A 23,716-nucleotide genomic window follows, 5' to 3' on the forward strand; every position below is an offset into this window, starting at 1 on the left:
AGTATGAATCCTTTTAAAAAAAGCATATCCATAATGCTGTTATAGCTGATGAAATTCACAGTAATTCTTTAATATCATCTTATACCTAGTTAGGGGACTTGGGGCTAGAAGTAAGGTTTTTCTACCTCTTAATAAAAGTATTTTTTCCACTGTCTGAGGATTAGGTGGCTGTATCTATTATAAGTAACTTTAGGATTCAAATGCAGTTAACTGTGTTAAGAGTTAGTTTTCAGTTTTTCCGATTATCTCAATTGTCTTTTGTGTGTGTGTGATAGAAAAACACATGGCATGGAATTTATCATCTTAGTGATTTTTAAGTGTACAGTTCAATGGCGTTAAGTGTATTCACGTTGACATACAGCAGATCTCCAGAGCTTTTTCATCTTGCAAATGTAAAACTCTATACCCATTAAACAACAACTCCCCTACCCACCCCCAGCCTCTGGTAACCACTACTTTACATTCTGTTTCTATGAATCTGACTGCTCTGGGTACTTCATATAAGTGGAATTATATATTATTTGTCTTTTGTGGCTGGATTTTTTCACTTAGCATAATGTCCTCAGTGTTCATCCCCACTGTAGCATGTGACAAGACTTCCTTTTTAAGGCTGAATAATATTCCATTGCATGTATATACCACATTTTGTTCATTCATCCATCAGTGGACATTTGGGTTGCTTTCACCTCTTGCCTGTTGTGAATAGTGCTGCTGTGAACATGGGTGTGCAAATATCTCTTTGAGACCCTGCTTTCTATTCTTTTGGATATATACCCAGGAGTGGGATTGCTGGATCATATAGTAGTTCTATTTTTCATTTTTTGAGGAAACTCTATACTGTTTTCCATAGCAGTTGGGCCACTTTATAATCCCATCAGCAGTACACAAGTGTTCCAGTTTCTCTATATCCTCACCAAATCTTACCTTCCGTTTTTTTGTTTGTTTTAATAAATTTATTTATTTATTTATGGCTACACTGGGTCTCTGCTCTGCGTGGGCTTTCTCTTGTTGTGGTGAGCGGTGGCTACTCTTTGTTGCAGTGCACGGGCTTCTCATTGCAGTGGCTTCTCTTGTTGCGAGCATGGGCTCTAGGCACGCAGCTCAGTAGTTGTGGCTCGCGGGCTGTAGAGCACAGGCTCAGTAGTTCTGGTGCACAGGCTTAGTTGCTCCGTGGCATGTGGGATCTTCCTGGACTGGGGATCGAACCCGTGTCTCCTGTATTGACAGGCAGATTCTTTTTTTTTTTTTTCAATTTATTTTTGGCTGCATTGGGTCTTTGTTGCTGTGCGCGGGCTTTCTCTAGTTGCGGCGAGCAGGGCTTCTCTTCTTGCGGAGCATGGGCTCTAGGCGCTCAGGCTTCAGTAGTTGTGGCACGCGGGCTCAGTAATTGTGGCTCCCAGGCTCCAGAGCACAGGCTCAGTAGTTGTGGCACATGGGCTTAGTTGCTCCGCGGCATGTGGGATCTTCCCAGACTGGGGCTTGAACCCATGTCCCCTGCATTGGCAGGTAGATTCTTAACCACTGCGCCACCAGGGAAGTCCCTGTTTGTTTGTTTTTGATAGTGGTGTGAGATGATAACTTATTGTGGTGTTGATTTGCATTTCTCTGATGACTGGTAATGTTGAGCATCTTTTCATATGCTTGTTGGCTGTTTGTATACCATCTTTGGAAGAATGTCTGTTCAGGTCTTTTGCCTATTTTAAAATCATATTTGATTTTTTTGTTGTTGAGTTGTAGGTCTTTATTATTCTGGATGTTAACCGCTTATCAGATATATGATTTGCAATTATTATCTCCCATTGCATAGATTGACTTTTCACTGTATTGATTGTATCCCTTGATGCGAAAAAGTTAAGTTTGATGTTGCATTTGTCTATTTTTGCTTTTGTTGCCAGTGCTTTTGGTGTCATAACCAAGCAGTCACTGCCAACCAAGCCCAATATCATAAAGTTTTCCCCCTATGTTTTCTTCGAGGAGTTTTAAATTTGGGGTTTTATGTTTCGGTCTTTGATCCATTTTGAGTTATTTTTGTATATGGTGTAAAGTAAGCATCCAACTTCATTCTTCTGCATGTGGATATCCAGTTTTCCCAACACTTTTTGTTTAAGAGACTGTCCTTTCCCCATTGAGTGGTCTTGGCACCCTTACTGATGACCATGTGAACATTTGTGTGACAGTTTATTTTCAGGCCCCTCTATTCTGTTCTATTGGTGTATTTGTCTGTCTTTATATCAGTAACTCATTGTTTTTTATTACAGTAGTTTTGAAATCAGGAAGTGTGAGTCTCCCAAATTTGTTCTTCTTTTCCAAAATTGTTTTAGCTATTGGGGGTTCCTTGAAATTCTGTATGAATTTTAGGATGAATTTTTCTATTTCTGCAAAGAATGCTGTTGGGTTTCTGATAGAGATTACATTCACTCTATAGATCACATTGGGTAATATGGACATCTTAACAATACTAAGTATTTCGATCCATTAACATGGGATGTCTTTCCATTTATCTGTGTCTTTTAAAATCTCAGCAGTGTTTTGTCGTTTTCAGTGTATGAGTCTTTCACCTCCTTGGTTAGGTTTATTCCCAAGTATTTTATTCTTTTTGATGCTATTATAATTGGAATTGCTTAATTCCCTTTTTGGATTGTTCATTGTCAGTGTATAGAAATGCAACTGATTTTTGTATGTTGATTTTGTATCCTGCAACTTTGTTGAATTCATTTATTAGTTCTAACAATTTTGCGTGTGTGTATGTGTGTGTGTGTGTGTGAAATCTTTAGGGTGTTCTACATATAAGATCATGTCATCTGTGAATAGAGATAATTTTACTTCTTCCTTTCAAATTGAATGTCTTTTGTTTCTTTTTCTTGCTTGTTGCTCTGGCTAGGACTCCCAACAGTATGTTGAATAGAAGTGGTGAGAGCGAGCATCCTTGCCTTGTTCCTGATCATGGGAGAAAAGCTTGCAGTCTTTCACATCGAGTATGATGTTAACTATTGGTTTTCATATATGGCCTTCATTGTGTTGAGGTAATTTTCTTCTATTCATAGTTTGTTAAGTGTTTTATCGTAAAAAGTTGTGGAATCTTACGAAATAAATTTCTGCCTCAATTGAAATGATCATGTTCTTGTCCTTCATTCTGTTAATGTGCGTTCCATTGATTGATTTTCATATGTTGAATCATTCTTGCATTCCGAATCTCACTTGGTCATGATGTATAATCCTCTTAAAGAGTTGTTGAAGGAATTCCCTGGTGCTTTAGTGGTTAGGACTCAGTGCTTTTACTGCCAAGGGCGCGGGTTCCATCCCTTGTCAGGGAACTAAGATCCCACAAGCCACGTAGCGTGGCCAAAAAAAGTTGTTGAATTTAGTTTGCTGATATTTGTTGAGGATTTCTGCATCAATATTAATCAGGAATATTGATATTGGCTTGCAGTTTTCTCTTTTTGTTATGTCCTGTCTGGCGTTGGTGTTAGGGTTATATTGTTCTCATAGGATGAGCTTAGAAGTGTTCCCTCCTCTTTAATTTTTTGGAAGAGTTTCAGGAGGATTGGTGTTAATTCTTCTTTAAATGTTTGGTAGAATTCTCTAGCTAAAGCCATCTGATCCTTTGTTTTTCTTTGAGATTTTCAATTGCTGATTCTATATTCTTACTAGTTATTGGTTTGTTCAATTTTCTCTTTCTTCATGATTCAGTCTTGGTAGGTTGTATGTTTCTAGACATTTATCTGTTTCTTTAGGTTTCGCAATTTATAGGTATACAATTGTTCATAGTAGTCTCATAATCCTTTTTTTGTGTGTGTGTGCCATCAGTTGTAATATCTTCTTTCATTTCTGATTTTGAGTCTTCTCTCTTTTTTTCTTAGTTAATCTAGCTAAAGATTTATCAGTTTTGTTGATCTTTTCAAAAAATGAACTCTTGGGTTTCCCTGGTGGCGCAGTGGTTGAGAGTCTGCCTGCCGATGCAGGGGACACAGGTTCGTGCCCCAGTCTGGGAAGATCCCACATGCCGCGGAGCGGCTGGGCCCGTGAACGTGTTGTCAGCTTGGCTTCTCCACTAGAAGGTTCCCCATCATCTTTTCATCTAATGTTTCAGCAGTCATTGATGATTGTTGCCTAAAGTCATTAGCCCAGTAGGGATTGTAAAATGGTGATTTTTTTTTAAGTTTGATACATTTAATACAGAATTTAGTAGGCCAGAGTACTACATAGACTTTCTGGGAGTATTTAGGTGGCTTTTATCTATTCAAGAGACAATGGAAACTTCTTTTACCTCAGTTCTGAGTTTTGAAGGAGTTTTTGTGGAGCTTAGAAGTATGATCCTGGGAATTCACTGGTGGTCTAGTGGTTAAGACTCTGCACTCTTGCTGCCGAAGGCCTGGGTTCAATCCCTGGTCGGGGAGCTAAGATCCCACAAGCCGCACAGTGCAGCCAAAAAAAAAAAGAAAGAAAAAGAAGTGTAATTCTGCCTTCAGCCCCCAAAACGATGAGTTTTAATCTCATTTCTTCTGCATTTACTAGCTGTGGTTCTTCCACAAAGAATTTTCTTCATCAGTTGTTTGGTTATTCTGAAAAAGTCTGTACCAAAGGCAAGACGGATGCTGGATTCTTCCTCTTTATTCATTAGTTTTCAGAATAATTAGTTGATACCCCAGCAGACTTCAGGGATGACCAATAAGCTTTTCTTTTAGGTGGGAGGGAGTATTATGAATTTGGCTATTTTTGCATATCTGACGTGTTTCAATCTAACGAAATGATAAATCTTTTAATGCTCAAAATGTCCCATTTTCAGCCAGTTGGAGCTCCTTCAAATTGGCTTCTATGTCATTTTGTGTGGCCCTAATTGTTGTTGATTGTTTTAGGCTTATTTTGTATATATTCTGCCCCAGACTTGGATTAAGTGATTTCTTAAGGAGCCCTGGTTCCTTTTTGTGGGAAATATTTAGAGACCATAATTTAAGTGCTAGAGGAGCTAAGTGCTACTGGCTAGTGTCATTTCTTAGCTGTTTCTTTGGCTATTGCTGGGAAATAAATATTTTTTTAGAAAGAGAAAAAATTTTAAGTTACATTATTTTTTAGAGCAGTTTTAGGTTCATAGCAAAATTGAGTGGACGGTGCAGAGATTTCCTGATTGCAGGGCTTTTACTTCACTTTCTTTGATTTTATGTTTGTTTCTATTTTATACTGATATGTTTGGTTCCTAACAACCCGATGTAACTACTTATTTATCCTATTATGTATTTTATAGATTCAGAATAGTAATGAAATATTATTAGTAGGATGAAATCTACCGGATGCAGGTTTATTTGTTTTAATGCAGTTCAAGATGTATTTTTATCCTTAGTCTAAATATAGTCAAAATACTATTTCATATTCACTTGAAATGATTCCTTCCTCTGTGGACAGTTAGGTCTGTTTTTCACTTTTAAGAATTATTTTATATTTTTAAATTTATTTTTTTAAAACTGTGTACTTACCTTTTCTCTGAGATGAGGGAGCAGAATTAAATCTGTAAATGTCTGTGAGTCCTGGAGGATAGGGAACTGATCCTCAACTGTGCTCATTTCTCCTCCATTCTGCCATTTCCCCTTCCTCTTCCACTGAAATTTACACAGTCTTTTGGAATGCTGAACAAAAATCTTCTTGGAACAAGACAGGAATAAGTAAATAAAATTAATAAATCTATAAGCAATGGCAGATCATTCACAAATTCCTCCAGATCCATATTGATTATCACCATTCATTCCGTGTGGGGGGTTTTCTTCTACAGCCTGTCTGATGTATTGGTGCTTCCATGACATTTGATGTTTGAAAGGCTCTAGCTCTGGCATTATCAATGTGTGTTTTATAGTTGTCTGCAATATTCCTTCTCTTTCTCTTTGTTCTGTGAACTGAGGGATCTGGGAAGCCCATGTGTGTAAACACCCCTCCACCCCTGTCTTCTCCCCTTCTCTTAGTCCCTTTTCCCTCAACACTAGGGTGCTAGCAGCCTGGGATGGTTGGGTCTCTGTCACCCTGGAGCTGAGCAGCTCATGTCAGGAATTCTCCAGGCTCTTGGGCCTCTGGGGTGAGTTGAGAAGGTATGTAGGGTGCTGGGGATGGAGATCCATGGAATAGATGCTTACCTGAGTTATTATGAGAGACTTGAAGACGTTAGCATCTTCATGTAATCGGCATGACACATAACCTGTGATAGCACTGAGCTCCTTTTATTTCTTTATTCAGGTTGAGGAATGTGCACAAATAATGCAAATATAATTATTTTTAGTCCTGAGGATTAGGCAACTTGAGGCATGTTCACATTACCTGGTGATGTAAATACCAATGTTACATTGAATTTTTTTTAAAGAAAGGCTTATTCACCACTGAAATAATCTCAACAGTATCATTAACTTTAAAAATGTTGTATTGGACAGTATTAGTTACCTGATATATATTTGGTCTGGGTTTATTTCATTTGTACTGTGGTCTTCTTTTCTTCAGTGTTATATGCATTATGTATGATACAATGGTTGGGGGTGGGGGCACGGCTTGGAAAGGTGTGGGCTTTGATTTACTTGGAATTGCTTTTTATTCTGTAAGTTCTGTGACCTCATGCACTGTAAATATTGATGCTACCACACCCGAGCACATGTGAAATAAAACTGTGGCTCTTCAGTATTTGGTTCCAATGCAAATTAATTAAAAAGGGGTTGGGGAAGTAGGTGTCCAGTAGTTAAGAATCCGCCTGCCAATGCAGAGGACATGGGTTCCATCCCTGGTTGGGGAAGATCCCACATGCCATGGAGCAACTAAGCCCGTGTGCCACAACTACTGAGACCGTGCTCTAGAGCCCGCGAGCCACAACTACTGAGCCTGCGAGCCACAGTTACTGAGCCTGTGTGCCACAAATACTGAAGCCCGTGTGCCTAGAGCCTGTACTCCACAACAAGAGAAGCCACCGCAATGAGAAGCCCGCACACTGCAATGAAGAGTAGCCCCCACTCGCCGCAACTGGAGAAAGCCCGCGTGCAGCAGCGAAGACCCAGCGCAGCCAAGAAAAGGGGGGGTGGAATTTGCACACAGGGAAAATTTTCCATTATATATATCTGGGGGGAATAAACTCTAAAGGCAGCTTTCCCTCTTTTCTCCTCCCCCGACATTTCCCGTTGGTCCTACTTTCCATCAGTGGTGCCACAGCTCAGAGATTAAGGAAGCTGGCTCTTTTAGGCTGGGTCCTCTCAGGTCCTTCAACATTGAAAGGGGTCACTTTGGAGCCATGAAGTGGATTTTCCCTGTTTACCTTGGCCCTGACAGTCACCAGTTAGAGGCTGTCTCTTAGGTGATGCTGCTTCTGCATCTGTCTGTATCATCCCCTCTGCTGCTTTTCTAAGCTTCTGTTTCAGAGACTTGTCACCGCTCCCCAGGTCCAAGTAACATGCTGTTGTTTGTATATCAGACCAGTGTGACAGCTCAGGGAGTGTCCTGACAGTCGAGGTGTCTCATGGGAGAGAGCGGGGCAGTTACCAGGTCCCTGGAGCAAGACAAGGAATGTGTCCTGCTGTCCTGCCCACTTAAAAACCAACTGCTTTTGACCCTTTTTATTGATAGTTTTGAAAAGATTAGCCACAGACCAAATGCCAGAGGCTGTGTTGACTGTCCCACAGCTGCCACTGGGGCTACCACTTGGTTAAACAAGTGATCCACCACCATCCAGCACGATCTGTTTTTGGCAGGGGCTCCCCGGTGATCTGAATGGGGATGTGATGAGGATGTCCACTGAGTCTTTGTGGTAGAGGCACCAGTGTCTGCAATTCCAGGAGGAACTGTGGGCTTGTTCAGATTTATCTTGGGTGGAGGTGGGCAGTGGGCAGTTCCAGGATATCTGTTTGGCCCTTCCCTCCACAGTGGCTGTTACTCATGGGGAGGCTTCTGGGGGCTGTTAAATAAAACCATCCCAGTTTGCACTCAGAACCAGGGACATCGCCATAGGGTAGGTCCTCTGACTAGTGAGAAGGACGTGGGCCCTTTCCTGTGGCAACAAGGTGGGGATGGTGGCATTCAGGAGCCCTGGTATATACATACCAGCCCAGACTGCATCCAACAATCCTCATGAGGTCTAGGGGTGCACTTTCCTTAGGACACAGGTGTCCTAAGTCCTGCTGGGGAAGGAATATTTATTGTGTGTACTTAGGGTGGCATCACAGGGCCCTTGCTCAAGGGGATCCATCCAGTCCTTCCTTCCATCAGCTGTTTGTTGTAGAACCGCCTCAGAGCTGGGAACCAGATAAAGGAGTCATGATTTTCCACTGCAGGGGCTGACCTCAGCCTTTTGCTCACGAGTGATTGATTTTTTTCTTGCGAGACACATCAAGCAGCACCCTCACTGGTTGGCCAACCATCTCACCCTCTAGGAATGCTGTGGTTTCTGAGCCCTTGCCTGAGGTCACCTCTGTCAACACGCCCCAGCTGCCCCTCTGGCCTAGCTGGTTGTGGTGGTGATTATGTCCATCTGCATCTGGCGGTTAAGTGGTACCTCTTTGGTTATGCCAGGATCTCATCACCCTCGAAGACGCGAGGGAGCATCTTCTGTCACCCCCTGCCCACAGAGCACAGCCCTCAGGGACTTCTGGAGGACACCAGGACCCTCCTCACTGCTGTCTTCCTTACTGAAGGGTGTGTTCTCTGGCCAGTTCTGGGGAGTATAGTCACATGTTGGGGTGTCTGGTCACCGTTTTTACTTTCTCACTTCTTGGAGCCATCTCATACCTTCCTCAGGATTCCATGGCAGTCCGGGCACCTCCACCTCATTTCCTGTAAGTCAATATCTTGTCCAAGTTCCAAGGAACTGGGTTCCAACAGCACAGGGACTGGGTTGGCCACTTTTACCAAGATGACAGCTCACACATGGGAGAACGCACCATGTCCATACACTCCCCTCTTTCTGCCTTGTGTTCTGCCCCCTCAAGATCCCCTCCCAGTGTCCCCCCTCCCTCTCCCCGATTAAGTCCTGGCCTTATCTTTCTAGCAGGAGATGTAGGTCTCTTTAAACATTGCCATGGAAGCCTCTGGCATTCACAGAATGCCCTGAGTGGATGGCTGATTTGAGCCTGTCAACCGGTCTCTTTCTTCAAAGCTTCCAATCTGTTAGTAAAAACCAGCCAACTTCACAATCCTTATAATTACAGCACCCACCCCTCAGCCCCATTCCACCGGTAGAGCTAATGCAGATGCCCACTCCCCCCATCTGCCCGTGCCCCCTCCCAGTCCTGCACAGGTGAGGGCCTTATCGTGTGTGTTTGCATACCATGGACCGTCGCCACCCACTTAGCACCAGCTGTAGGGTTCTTCCTGCTGTTTGATGCACAGGAAATGAGAAATCCAGGTATTGACTCACATCCTGAGGATCTGCTGTTTAGGACAGTTCTGGTACCAAGTGTCTTAATTTGGGTTCCTCTAGAAGTAAAACACGAAACCAGGGCTGGAGTGCAGGTGATCTGGGAAGCGGTCCAAGAGGGACAGATTCTCACTCTGGGCAACAGGACCGTGATTCTGCCAAGGTCTCCTGGAGAGCAGACGGAACGTCTCCCGAATTGCATGCCTAAAAGAGGAGGGTGGGACTTCCCTGGTGGCGCAGTGGTTGAGAGTCCGCCTGCCGATGCAGGAGACAAAAAAAAAAAGAGGAGGGTGCAGTTATCCACTCCCAATGGTTGAGGGCTGCTCCGAGGTGCGTGGACTCCCCCCGACACCTGGGTTCCTGGGTGAGCAGGTGCCCGTGGCGTGTGGGTGGGAAGACACAAAGACTTGACGGGTGAGCTTGAGATGAGACACTGTCAGCACACTATACACTGAACTCGCGCGGGACTACCCACAGGAGCTGACATAGGTGTGGTTTTTTATTTTATTTTTTATTTTTTCATGCAGTACGCGGGCCTCTCACTGTTGTGGCGTCTCCCATTGCGGAGCACAGGCTCCGGACGCGCAGGCTCAGCGGCCATGGCTCACGGGCCCAGCCGCTCCGCGGCATGTGGGATCTTCCCGGACCGGGGCACGAACCCGTGTCCCCTGCATCGGCAGGTGGACTCTCAACCACTGCGCCACCAGGGAAGCCCAGGTGTGTTTTTTTGAGGTTTCGTTTTTTTGTTTTTCTAATTTTTTGGCTGCACCTCGCGGCATGCGGGATCTTAGTTCCCCGACCAGGGATAGAACCCGCCCCCCCTGCAGTGGAAGTGCGGAGTCTTAGCCACTGGACCGCCAGGAAGTCCCCAGGTGTGTTTTAAAAAACACCTCTTGACCTTCTCTTTATTCTGTCTCAGAGATCTTACCACAGTGGCAAGAATAAGTCATTACTCTCAGGATGTACATAATATTTTATCATGTGTGTGTATGTACATTCATATGCAATACACATACCATAGAAACCGTAATTTATTTCATCAGTCCACTTTTTAAGTTTAATATTTTTCCAGTTTTATTGAGAAATAATTGGCATACATCACTGGATAAGTTTAAGGTGAACAGCGTGATTTATTTACATGTTGTGAAATGATTACCACAATAGGTTCAGCTAACACCCATATTCTCATACAGATAAAATAAAAAGGAAAGAAAGAAGAAAGGAAAAAATTTTTTTCTCCTTATGATGAGAACTCTTAGGATCTACTCTCTTAACAGCTTTCCTGTATATCCTACAGCAGTGTTAGCTATAGTCATCATGTTGTACATTACATCCCTGGTATTTATTTATTTGATAACCGGAAGTCTGTGCCTCTTTTTTTTTTTTTTGGCTGTGCCACGCAGCATGTGGGATCTTAGTGCCCCCACCAGGGATTGAACCTGCACCCCCTGCAGTGGGAGCGCAGAGTCTTAACCACTAGATTGTCAGGGAAGTCCCTGGAAGTTTGTGCCTTTTGACCACCTTTCTCCAATTCTCCCTGCCCCTGACTTTTTAATTTGTGTCAACATTTTACTAGGAAAAATTTCAGGAGGGTGGAGCCCCCTCCACCAGGGCTCACAGTTTCCTCTGCCTGTGTCGCCCATCCCCTTGGCTAACTCTTCCTCATCCTGGGGCTCAGCTTAGACCCATTATTCTTAACCCTGGCTGTACATTACATCCTCTGGGCAGTTTTAAGAACTACCAATTCCTGGGCTCCACCCAAGATCAATTAACATCTGAATGTCTGGGCAATGAGGCTTGACTTTGCTATTTTTAAAAGCCTGTGCAGGTGATTCTGATGTGTGGCCAAGGTGAGAACCACAGTTTGGGGTGTTCCTTCCTCTGGGAAACTTGTCCCCCAGGCCTGGGTTACATGCCATTTATTACTGCTGCAGTCTTCTGCTCTAATCCTGTCCCCCCAGCTTTACTCAGATATAATTGATGGATAACGCTGTGTACGTTGAAGGTGTACAACCTAGTGTTTTTTTTTGTTTTTTGTTTTTTGCGGTACGCGGGCCTTTCACTGCTGTGGCCTCTCGCACTGCGGAGCACAGGCTCCAGACGCACAGGCTCCAGACGCACAGGCTCAGCGGCCATGGCTCACGGGCCCAGCCGCTCCACGGCATGTGGGATCTTCCTGGACCGGGGCATGAACCCGTGTCCCCTGCATCGGCAGGCGGACTTTCAACCACTGCACCACCAGGGAAGCCCTATTTGTTTATTTTTGGTTAGCTTTAGTAACTCACATACAGTAAAGCTTTCCAGTTGCCCCTAAGCAGTCTCCTGGCGGCATGCAAGATCTTTAGTTCCCCGACCAGGGACTGAACCCGGGCCCCCTGCAGTGGAAGCTTGGAGTCCTAACCACTGGACCACCAGGGAATTCCCACAATCACAATACTTTATATTTGGATTTCTGGCCAAGTGTGATCTAGGACCCTTGCTCTCATTGATGTTTCCAGATATGGCTTCAAGGGCAACCCCCAAAGCTCTCGTGGACTGTGATGCTGCTATGAAAAAGAGATTTAAAAAAAAAAAAAAAGCCTAAAGATGCACAAGGAATCTTTCCAACAATGGAGGACACTAATTAAATGGTCTCTTGTAGCCCTTGTCCTGTTGGAACCTGAGGTCTATTGCTGCCTTTTTATATCCACCAGAGGGCAGTGTTCTATTCTGCCTCACAGTCGGCCTCCCCTTTGAGGTCTCCTCTTTCTTTTCTTTTTCTTTTTCTTTTTTTCAATTAAAAGATTTTTTTTGGCCACGCTGCATGGCATGTGGGATTTTAGTTCCCTGACCAGGGATCCAACCCAAGCCGCTGCACTGGAAGCACAGAGTCTTAACCACTGGACTGCCAGGGAAGTCCCAGAGGTCTTCCCTTTCAAATCCTAGCATTTCAGCTCCTGAAGTGGTCCCCAAACTGTGTTTCTCAAACTTTGATTTGACTTCTAGAAATACATCTTGGGCTTCCCTGGTGGCGCAGTGGTTGCGAGTCCGCCTGCCGATGCAGGGGACACGGGTTCGTGCCCCGGTCCGGGAAGATCCCACATGCCGCGGAGCGGCTGGGCCTGTGAGCCATGGCCGCTGAGCCTGCGTGTCCGGAGCCTGTGCTCCGCAACGGGAGAGGCCACAACAGTGAGAGGCCCGCGTACAGGAAAAAAAAAAAAAAAAAAAAAGCATCTTGATTAGTTGCTAATAGAAATACATCTTACATCTCAACCCCACAGAGACATACAACCATATGCAACTCTATATATGTATATATAACAAAATTTCATAAAATGACACTTGTTTTCCTAGAGAACAGACCTGTGGTTGCCAAGGGGGAGGGGGGTTGGGAGAGGGATGGAGTGGGAATTTGGGATTAGCAGATGCAAACTATTATATATGGAATGGATAAACAACAAGGTCCTACTGTGTAACACAGGGAACTATATTCAATATCCTGTGTAAACCATAATGGAAAAGAATATGAAAAAGAATGTATATATGTGTATAACAATCACTTTTCTGTACAGCAGAAATTAAGACAACATTGTAAATCGACTATGCTTCAATAAAATAAATTTTAAAAAAACACTTGTCTTTACTATGTGCAATACACTGATATTTCTATTCTCTTTCATTAAAAAGAGTGCCAATCATCACCAAATTGAGTTCACGACCTACAAATTGGGTCGCACATATTGCCTTAGAGTTCGTTGAGTCTGGTATCCTGCATATTTATGGATGAAGAGATGCAGGGTTTAGAGAGGGTTGCTCAGTCATTGTGGGACTCAGCGCAGCACCTAGGATAAGGCTTCTGGGCTTCAGACTTCTGATCCGTTGCTTTCATCACAACGACATTCCTGTTGAGGGACACCCAGAGCTCCAGGAGGTCACAGCCATGGGGGCCAGGGTGTGTATGTGTGTGTTCCAGCCCCAGCACACTGAGCTTCGCCACACCTTGCAAAGAGTCCCCTGCAGCAGGATTTTCTCTTTGGGCATGTAACTTCTGCAGCTCACCCACTGACTGTCACATTGGTGCCGGCCTCTGGAATCCTGCACGTGGCTCCTCCGTGCCCTGACTTAGCAGTGGTTTGCTTTATAGCCCAGAATCAAGAACGTACACAAACTAAGAGGCTAGGGAGTCAGTTGCCACTGTTGAAGCGTCTACTTCTTGAGATGCAGAGGGTGGAAGTTCTCATGTGGTTCCGTTCTTGCTCTGTAGAACGCCTCCCAGCGGACTTTCGAGATCGATTACGGCCACAACTGCTTCCTCAAGGATGGCCAGCCCTTCCGCTACATCTCGGGAAGCATTCACTATTTCCGCGTGCCCCGTTTCTACTGGAAGGACCGGCTGCTGAAGATGAAGATGGCTGGGCTGAATGCCATCCAGACGTAAGTAGGAGGGCACTGGGCTCTCACCTGGGCCTGGACACCCACCCCTGGAGGGAGGGTCCAGCTGCATCTCTCAGTGCAGCTGTTTCATTGCTCAGAACGGGGAATAGCATGGTCTGGGGTCCCGGGAAAGGCTAGTCATGGGCTTGAGTGTCCCTTCTTTAGACAATTAATTTCTTCCAACCTTGAACTTTGTCACCAGAAATCATAAAATGGATATCAGCTTGAAAGGGCAAAGGGAAGCAACAATGGTTGAGCATTTACTGTGTGCAGGGCACATTACATGGATGATGCCATTTCTCCAACGTCACCCTTCTTGTTTGCAGCTGGCGAAACTGAAATTTGCCCAGGCACATGTTTTTGGACCGAGGTTCCGCTGAGATTTGAAGATAAGGGTGTTGGTAGGCAACCATAGCTCCTCTCAGCTCCTAGAGGGATATGCCTTGTTGGGTAGATTCCTGAAACCTAGTTTGTCTTTGTGGTTCTGCTGGGGTGATTCCATGGCCCAAGGTTACAGAATTTTATCCCCAAACTATCTCTCCTTACCTCTTCTGCTGTTGTAAAGTGACTAATTGAGAAGGAAGTTGGGGTGGCTGGCCACTTTGGTTTTTGCATTGCTTATGTGGATTGCTGATAACTCTTCAAAGATAAAGGGTGAGAAAACCCAGCGGCAGATTCCTGGGACAGATAGTTAGGAAGAATCCCACTTGTTATTCTGGTTCTAGGGCCACTGGGACATACCTGTAGTTTCAACACTAAGTTCTGGGGGACCAAGACTGTTCCAGGGAACCCTGAAACCATGGGATTGTGGAAAAAAAACACAAGCCAGGGGTCATCAAAGACACCTTTGTGATGGCAGTGGGTGGCTTCATATTTAAAGTTGTGTCCCAGGGCTTCCCTGGTGGCGCAGTGGTTAAGAATCCACCTGCCAATGCAGGGGATATAGGTTCGAGCCCTGGTCCGGGAAGATCCCACATGCCACGGAGCAACTAAGCCCATGCGCCACAACTACTGAGCCTGCGCTCCAGAGCCCACGAGCCACAACTAGTGAAGCCTGCGCGCCTAGAGCCCATGCTCTGCAACAAGAGAAGCCACCGCAAGAAGAAGCCCGCGCACCACAACGAAGAGTAGCCCCCGCTCGCTGCAACTAGAGAAAGCCCGCACGCAGCAATGAAGACCCAACGCAGCCAAAAATTTAATTTAAAAAAATAAACTTTTAAAAATAAATAAATAAAGTTTGTGTCCCATGCTTCAGGCAGCCTGAGGAGCTGGTCGGAATTTTATTTTTTATAAATTTATTTATTTATTTTTGGCTGCATTGGGTCTTCATTGGTGCACGCAGGCTTTCTCTAGTTGTGGCGAGCAGGGGCTACTCTTCATTGTGATGTGTGGGCTCCTTCTCATTGCGGTGGCTTCTCTTGTCGCCGAGCATGGGCTTTAGGCATGCGGGCTTCAGTAGTTGTGGCACACGGGCTCAGTAATTGTGGCACGCAAGCTCTAGAGCGCAGGCTCAGTAGTTGTGGCGCCCGGGCTTAGTTGCTCTGAGGCATGTGGGATCTTCCCGGACCAGAGCTTGAACCCGTGTCCCCTGCATTGGCAGGCGGATTCTTTTTTTTTTTTAACATCTTTATTGGGGTATAATTGCTTTACAATGGTGTTAGTTTCTGCTTTATAACAGAGTGAATCAGTTATACATATACATATGTTCCCATATCTCTTCCCTCTTTGTCTCCCTCCCTCCCACCCTCCCTATCCCACCCCTCCAGGCAGCCACAAAGAACCAAGCCGGTATCCCTGTGCCATGCGGCTGCTTCCCACTGGCTATCTACCTTACGTTTGTTAGTATATATATGTCCATGTCTCTCTCGCCCTATCACAGCTCACCCTTCCCCCTCCCCATATCCTCAAGTCCGTTCTCCAGTAGGTCTGTGTCTTTATTCATGTTTTACCCCTAGGTTCTTCATAACATTTTTTTTTTCTTAAATTCCATACATATGTGTCAGCATATGGTATTTGTCCTTCTCTTTCTGACTTGCTTCACTCTGTATGACAGACTCTAGGTCTATCCACCTCATTACAAATAGCTCAATTTCGTTTCTTTTTATGGCTGAGTAATATTCCATTGTATATATGTGCCACATCTTCTTTATCCATTCATCCGACGGCGGGCACTTAGGTTGTTTCCATCTCCGGGCTATTGTAAATAGAGCTGCAATGAACATTTTGGTACATGACTCTTTCTGAATTCTGGTTTCCTCAGGGTATATACCTAGTAGTGGGATTGCTGGGTCATATGGTAGTTCTATTTGTAGTTTTTTAAGGAACCTCCATACTGTTCTCCATAGTGGCTGAACCAATTCACATTCCCACCAGCAGTGCAAGAGTGTTCCCTTTTCTCCACACCCTCTCCAGCATTTATTGTTTCTAGATTTTTTGATGATGGCCATTCTGACTGGTGTGAGATGATATCTCATTGTAGTTTTGATTTGCATTTCTCTAATGATTAATGATGTTGAGCATTCTTTCATGTGTTTGTTGGCAGTCTGTATATCTTCTTTGGAGAAATGTCTATTTAGGTCTTCTGCCCATTTTTGGATTGGGTTGTTTATTTTTTTGTTATTGAGCTGCATGAGCTGCCTGTAAATTTTAGAGATTAATCCTTTGTCAGTTGATTCATTTGCAAATATTTTCTCCCATTCTGAGGGCTGTCTTTTGGTCTTGTTTATGGTTTCCTTTGCTGTGCAAAAGCTTTGAAGTTTCATTAGGTCCCATTTGTTTATTTTTGTTTTTATCTCCATTACTCTAGGAGATGGGTCAAGAAGGATCTTGCTGTGATTTATGTCATAGAGTGTTCTGCCTATGTTTTCCTCTAAGAGTTTGATAGTTTCTGGCCTTACATTTAGGTCTTTAATCCATTTTGGGCTTATTTTTGTGTATGGTGTTAGGGAGTGATCTAATCTCATACTTTTACATGTACCTGTCCAGTTTTCCCAGCACCACTTATTGAAGAGACTGTCCTTTCTCCACTGTACGTTCCTGCCACCTTTATCAAAGATAAGGTGTCCATATGTGCGTGGGTTTATCTCTGGGCTTTCTATCCTATTCCATTGATCTATCTTTCTGTTTTTGTGGGCAGGCGGATTCTTAACCACTGCGCCACCAGGGAAGTCCCAGAATTTTTGTTATTTTACCTCCTTCGGGCTATTCCTGACAAAATTTTTTGTTAGGAGGATGCAGGGCTTGGAGGTTTTCCCATTTTTATTGAAAAATATTTTTCAAAAAATAAGTATGGGGCTTCCCTGGTGGTGCAGTGGTTGGGAGTCCGGCTGCTGATGCGGGGGGCGCGGGTTTGTGCCCCGGTCTGGGAGGATCCCACGTGCTGCAGGGTGGCTGGGCCCGTGGGCCGTGGCCGCTGAGCCTGCGTGTCCGGAGCCTGTGCTCCACGATGGGAGAGGCCACGGCAGTGAGAGGCCCGCGTACCGAAAAAAATAAATAAATAAAATAAGTATGCCTCTTATTACTTTAGCACAGATATTTTCATTTTTCCTAAGCCCTTACATAGGCATAAGTAATTTTTCCATAGCAGTACTTTGTGTTCATGAACTCTGTCTTTTTTTTTAAGTCAAGCATTAAATAGGAATGGGCGTTCTTTGAGGGTCATACACTTAAAAGTGTTCCCCACAAGTTTGATTCTCTTGGTAGCTGCTGTGAAAACTCAAAAGAAGGCTTCTTTTCTGCGAGTCTGCCTTAGGAAGATGTCTGTGTGTCCTGCGGGTTTATAGTTCTGCAGACTGTTCAGAAATTCATGTAGGACACCTGGATTTTTGAGCTATTTCCAGGAAGGGGCTGTGTGTGTCTTGGCAGGTACGTGGCCTGGAACTTCCATGAGCCCCAGCCAGGACAGTACGAATTCACTGGGGACCATGACGTGGAGCATTTTATTCAGCTGGCACATGAGCTGGGACTGCTGGTCATCCTGAGGCCTGGACCTTACATCTGTGCGGAGTGGGACATGGTGAGTGCGGCTAGACCTGCCCTACTTGCCTGGTGTGCGGACAGGCAGGGATCTGGGGGCAAGTGAATTAAAGCAGCATTGGTAAGTCTCTAATTCCAGGTAACACGGGCCTGTGACTGAGCAAACCCAGTTGTCTTTTACCTTGGGCGGTGCCCAGGCAGAGAGGAGCAGGGAGGGGTCAGAAGGTATGGGTCCTCCTCTTGGTGGTCACGTACAGAAGTCAGTTTCCTCATCTGTAAAAAGAAGTTCATGGTGTGGCCTCTGTCTGCCTCACAGGGTAGTTGTGAGGTTAAGTGGAGGAATCTGTAGAAAAGGCTTTGATTCTCAAAACATTGCATTCATGCAGATTGACCTTATTTTTATTATGTTTACAATTTCTAATTGCCCTGAAAGTTACAACCCAGAAAGCCCAGCTCAAATACCCCTTCTCCATGACACTTTTCTTCTTTCCCCTCACTGCTAATAGTAATTTCTGTCTCCCCTAAGACCTTATCATGGCCTCTTCTTCCTTTTTTTTTTTTTTTTTTCCTCTCCTAGGGAGGATTACCTGCTTGGCTACTAGAGAAAGAATCTATTGTTCTCCGTTCTTGTGATCCAGGTAAGTTGTTACAGATGTCGTAAGAGAATTTAAGAAAGCTTAGATAATTTATATCAAAAGAGTCAGCTTGGGCTTCCCTGGTGGCGCAGTGGTTGAGAGTCCACCTGCCGATGCAGGGAACATGGGTTCGTGCCCCGGTCCGGGAAGATCCCACATGCCATGGAGCGTCTGGGCCCGTGAGCCATGGCCGCTGAGCCTGCGCGTCCGGAGCCTGTGCTCCGCAACGGGAGAGGCCACAACAGTGAGAGGCCTGCATACCGCAAAAAAAAAAAAAAAAAAGAGTCAAGTATTTCAAAGGCTGGGGTACTCCTGGGCAAATGCTTCTGAAAGTTTAGCGAAAGTGTGAGTGTTCATCATGCTCCTCCAGATACTGAATGTTTTAGGAAAGAAGGATTATTCGAACAACTTGACCAGATCTCGCTGATACCCTGGTAACTCTTTGAATTGGCACTGGGCCCTATTTGCGGTTGACTGGCTGATTTCATGGCTTTCTCTGCCTCTGTTCTTAGAATATGACATGGCTGGTGATGACTCCCAGCTAATCAGAATGGCAGATGTAGTTTCTGCGGTGGTGTCACTGGATTTCTCAGTAGCTGTGGTGTCTTCAGTTCCTTTGTCTACTTTTACAGAGTTATCTGTAAAATGATAGGTTTTTTTCTTGTCTAGCTATAAACCCTGATCAATCTGCAGGTCCCATTTAGCTGCTATTCTTTTTTTTTTTTTTTAATTTTTATTGGAGTATAGTTGATTTACAATGTTGTGTTACTTTCTGCTGTACAGCAAAGTGAATCAGCTATACATATACATATCTCAACTCTTTTTTAGATTCTTTTCCCATATAGGTCATTACAGAGAATTGAGTAGAGTTCTTAGCTGCATTTCTGTCTTCTGAAGGCTTCAGTTTCTCTTGGTGATGAAGCTGGTCATAAGACCAGCTAACACTGATTAAATTTGCTGTGTAAAAGGCTAGTATGTTATGTTCTATATGCATTTCCTTCTTAGTGTACTACCCTCACATTTTACGCACTTAGTATATTAGTGTTTTTCCACATTTTATCTCAGTTAATCCTTACAGCAACTATATGACCTATGTACTCTGTTATCCCCATTTGACAATGTAAATGTATAATTGATTAGAACTTAATTTTAAAAAAACTCAACTGTGGGCTTCCCTGGTGGCACAGTGGTTGAGAATCTGCCTGCCAATGCAGGGGACACGGGTTCGAGCCCTGGTCTGGGAGGATCCCACATGCCACGGAGCAACTAGGCCTGTGCGCCACAACTACTGAGCCAGTGCGTCTGGAGCCTGTGCTCCGCAACAAGAGAGGCCGCCATAGTGAGAGGCCCGCACACCGCGATGAAGAGTGGCCCCCGCTTGCCACAACTAGAGAAAGCCCACGCACAGAAATGAACTCCTATCCCCAACATCTTCTTTAAAAAATAATAATAATAATAGTGTATGTAACAGTAGCCACGTGTGTTAAATAAAGATTAAAAAAAAACAAAACTCAAGTGTGACAGAGAGGACACATCACTCAGTCATTCAACAAACATTGGTGGATGCCTCCTGTGCTGCAGGCTTTTTGTCCTAATGGCAGGGGCAGGCATACTGCTCCTTGTCCTCTCAGAGCTCCACTGAGGAGACAACTCTCGGCAGGACAATTTTTTTTGTTGTTTTTTTTGCGGGCCTCTCACTGTTGTGGCCTCTCCCGTTGCGGAACACAGGCTCTGGACGCGCGGGCTCAGCGGCCATGGCTCACAGGCCCAGCCGCTCTGCAGCATGTGGCATCTTCCCGAACCGGGGCACAAACCCGCGTCTCCTGCATCGGCAGGTGGATTCTCAACCACTGCACCATCAGGGAAGCCCGGCAGGACAACTTTTAGCAGACTTTTAGTGCATGTAGCGCCCCCCATTTCAGAAAGTGGTTGTTGAATCCAGTCTGTTCAATCTGTGCTGCCAGCCCCAGGGTAATAGGCTGTGTTGTGTCTCTTTGTAGAAAAAGGCATGTGATGGTGTTAAACCTGGTTGTCTTCCAGATTACCTTGCAGCTGTGGACAAGTGGTTGGGAATCCTTCTGCCCAAGATGAGGCCCCTGCTCTATCAGAATGGAGGGCCGATTATAACAGTGCAGGTAACCGCAGAGAGGAGCCTGGCTGGGTCAGGGGAGGTTTCCATCCATCCACATTATATATGGGAACGAAGCAGACATGAACCTCATATGTCTATTTTTTTCTCTTTTTTTTTCTTTTTAATTTTTAAAATTGAAGTATAGTTGATTTGCTATGTTGTGTTAGTTTCAGGTGTACAGCAAAGTGATTCAGTCATATATATATATAAGTATATATATTCTTTTCCAGATTCTTTTCCACTATGTTATTATAATATATTGAATATAGTTCCCTGTGCTATACAGTAGGTCCTTGCTGTTTATCTTCATATGTCTATTTCTTTAAGAGATAATGCCACAGATGGTGCTTTGATTTAAATTGCATTTTGGGGAGGCATTACCATTTTTGAATGCTTGCTGTGTGAGACTCTCTGCTGGATGCCCTACAAATGCTATTCAGTTATTCCAAGCACCATCTTCAAAGAGGTTAAGTGACTTGGCCAAGGTCACGCAGCTGGCAGATGTTGCAGCCTGGCTCCTCTCCGGTGCCACGTTGCCTTCTGGCCACAGGGATGCAGCATGGACTGACCCACTTTGGTGTCTGCACTGCCTAGGCCGTCAGTTTCCATGGGTGTGGAAAGAGGATGCAGTGAATTGGGGCCACTGTGTTTTCTTTCCCACTTCCTGCCCTCACTTTCCCTCTTCCATGTGTTTTTCACTTTGCAGTGACTAGTAGATTGTGAGGTATATCACGTGGCAAGAATTTTCCAAGTGAAAAATAGGTACACTTGACCTGCGATGATTTTTGATGTTTGTAAAAATACTTAGGTAAAACAAAACCATGTCTGTTGGTCATTTACCAAGGATGCTCTAATTGCAAAGAATGCGTTATGTAAAACTGGCTGCATCCCGGTCCAGCAAGGGGTTGCGTGCGGTGCTCCCTAGGGGAGCGTGGGCCAGATTTCCTTCTTGTGAACAGCACTGTGGAGTGTTTGCAGGGACGGTCATTGTGGGGAGGGAGCCTGGCCATTTCCATGCCCTTCAGATATGAGAGGGCTGGGCTGGCCAGGGTGCCCTGCGTGGTGGAAAGAGGCCAGGCTGCTACTCCCAGAGAGGTGTACTGATAGCACTCATTGCCCTTCACCTGTCCTGAGTCTGTACCAGTTAAGCTTACAGGAGCCCATTTTCCTGCATGAAGATTTCAAGGCTGAAACTGGATGTATCTGCATAGCTGGGTCTTCTTCCATTCTCTTGATCTCAGGTTTTCCTCGATTTCCCTTGCTTGTTAGTCTCTGCTTCTGCCGAAATCACTTTCAATTTTTGCTGATGGCTTTTCTGTACCTTTTGGTTATTGAAATGCACCACAACGTCAACAAATATGAACTGTGCAGGGGAGAGCAAAGTTGACTGTCTTGGGGGGCGTTTCCTCCTATGTCCATCCCTGGCAACCTCAGATGACTTGAACTTGACTGTGGATCCTGCCAGAGGACTCAGCTTCCTTCCTCTCCCTTCCCCCCGTCACATCTCCACCTGCTAAAATCCCACCTAATCCTTTTGCCCCCTTGATAATTAGGAGTGGGGGCCTTCCACCCACAAATTTGCTTCATCCAATTTGTGAGGTACTCATCATGAGGGATTAGCCCTGTTTGTACCTGCTGTTTTGGAAGAGGAACAACTGAAACCGTCTGCAGTGTTTTGTTGCTTTATTAAGGAGCTTACAGGGTGAGATAATTATTCTAGAACAAAGACCTGCAACCTGCAAACCTGGCCCTCTGCCTGCTTTTGTAAATAAAGGCCACTGGCACGTGACCACGCCCAACCATTTATATATTGCCTGGGGCTGCTTGTGAACCACAATAGCATAGTTCAGTAGTTGAGACAGAGACATATGGCCAAAAAGCTCCAAATATTTACTCTCTGGCCCTTTATAGAAAAAGTTGGCAAACTCCTACTCTAGAAAAATCAGCTTTTCTCTGAGGCTAACTGCAACTTCGTCTATGAGTCTCAAGCCCTTTTCTGTGTTTCTCCTCTTACCTCCCCTGCCTCCACACACACCTCTTCTTTCCTCTCGTTGGCAATGATAGAGAACTTGACTATACGCTTTATTGCCAGCTTTCTGAGCACTTACCAGGTGCCAGGTATTGTGCAAAAGCCCTATTCATATATTGGCTCAGTGAATCCTCATACAACCCAGTGAGGTAGGTACACTCACCTCTTACAAAGAGGCATTTTACGGGTGGAGCCACCTGGATAAGAAGAGGCAGAGCTGAGGTTTGCACAGGGACTCTTGGGCCTCTGATGCCTGTGACCGCAGCACTAAGCTTGCGAATGTTGAGCTTTTCTCTTTCTCTAAAAACCTAACCAAATTAGATGTATGCATTTATTACAATCCTGTTTAAAATACAGTCCTGTATTTTATCTTAATACAATGATGATAATGGATAAATAAGATTTGAAAGAGTAAGTGAAAAACAGTGACATTGGCTTGGGGCGTGGCCAGAAAAGAACAAGAGGTGCAGAGGCTCTGGGCCCTCTTAGTTGCTAAAGCCGACCCTTAAATTTAGCCCTGAACTTCTTGGCAGCCAGGTGATGAAGGAAGACACAGCCATTTACGTAGCTCTTAATTAAAGAGGAGAAAAAAGAAAATGAGGGGGACAGTACCTTGCCAGTATTTGCAAAGCTTTTCTTAAGATTTATTTCAATTGTTTCCAAAGGGACTTCTGAGGCACTAATCAGAGTACCAGGATCAGTCATCCAAGGGGAGTTTCCTGCTCTGTGTGAATGACAAACACCTTCTATTGCAGGATGGCTTCATGACCTGTGAAACCCTTGATACTGGCCTACCACTACCTGTTTTGCTTCTTTTTTTTTTTTAATTTAATTTATTATTTTTTTTTTTTGGCTGCACCTCGCAGCATACGGGATCCTAGTTCCCCAACCAGGGATGAAACCCGCGTCCCCTGCACTGGAAGTGCAGAGTCTTAATCCCTGCACCTCCAGGGAAGTCCTTGTTTTGCTTCTTTTTTTTATTATTTATTTATTTATTTTATTTATTTTATTTTTGGCTGCGTTGGGTCTTTGTTGCTGCACATGGGCTTTGTCTAGTTGCGGCGAGCAGGGGCTACCCTTCGTTGCAGAGCATAGGCTCTAGGTGCACAGGCTTCAGTAGTTGTGGCTTTTGGGGTGTTGAGGGCCAGACCCGGAGGTGTGGG

General features: G+C 44.7%; 1 protein-coding gene across 1 annotated transcript in view; it reads left to right on the plus strand.

The window, feature by feature from the left end:
* Positions 1-23,716, plus strand: part of GLB1 (galactosidase beta 1) — a gene marked incomplete at its 3' end in the record, with an annotated part of 68,016 nt that overhangs the window by 7,788 nt on the left and 36,512 nt on the right. Inside the window, exons 2-5 of the mRNA XM_007447699.1 lie at positions 13,614-13,783; positions 17,648-17,798; positions 18,336-18,396; positions 20,434-20,528. Of these exons, the coding sequence (XP_007447761.1) occupies positions 13,614-13,783; positions 17,648-17,798; positions 18,336-18,396; positions 20,434-20,528 (477 nt within the window). The remainder of the gene's footprint in view (positions 1-13,613; positions 13,784-17,647; positions 17,799-18,335; positions 18,397-20,433; positions 20,529-23,716) is intronic.

This window comes from Lipotes vexillifer, unplaced genomic scaffold (genome assembly GCF_000442215.2).
Source record: "Lipotes vexillifer unplaced genomic scaffold, Lipotes_vexillifer_v1.1 scaffold73, whole genome shotgun sequence".
NCBI classification, from domain to species: domain Eukaryota; kingdom Metazoa; phylum Chordata; class Mammalia; order Artiodactyla; family Lipotidae; genus Lipotes; species Lipotes vexillifer.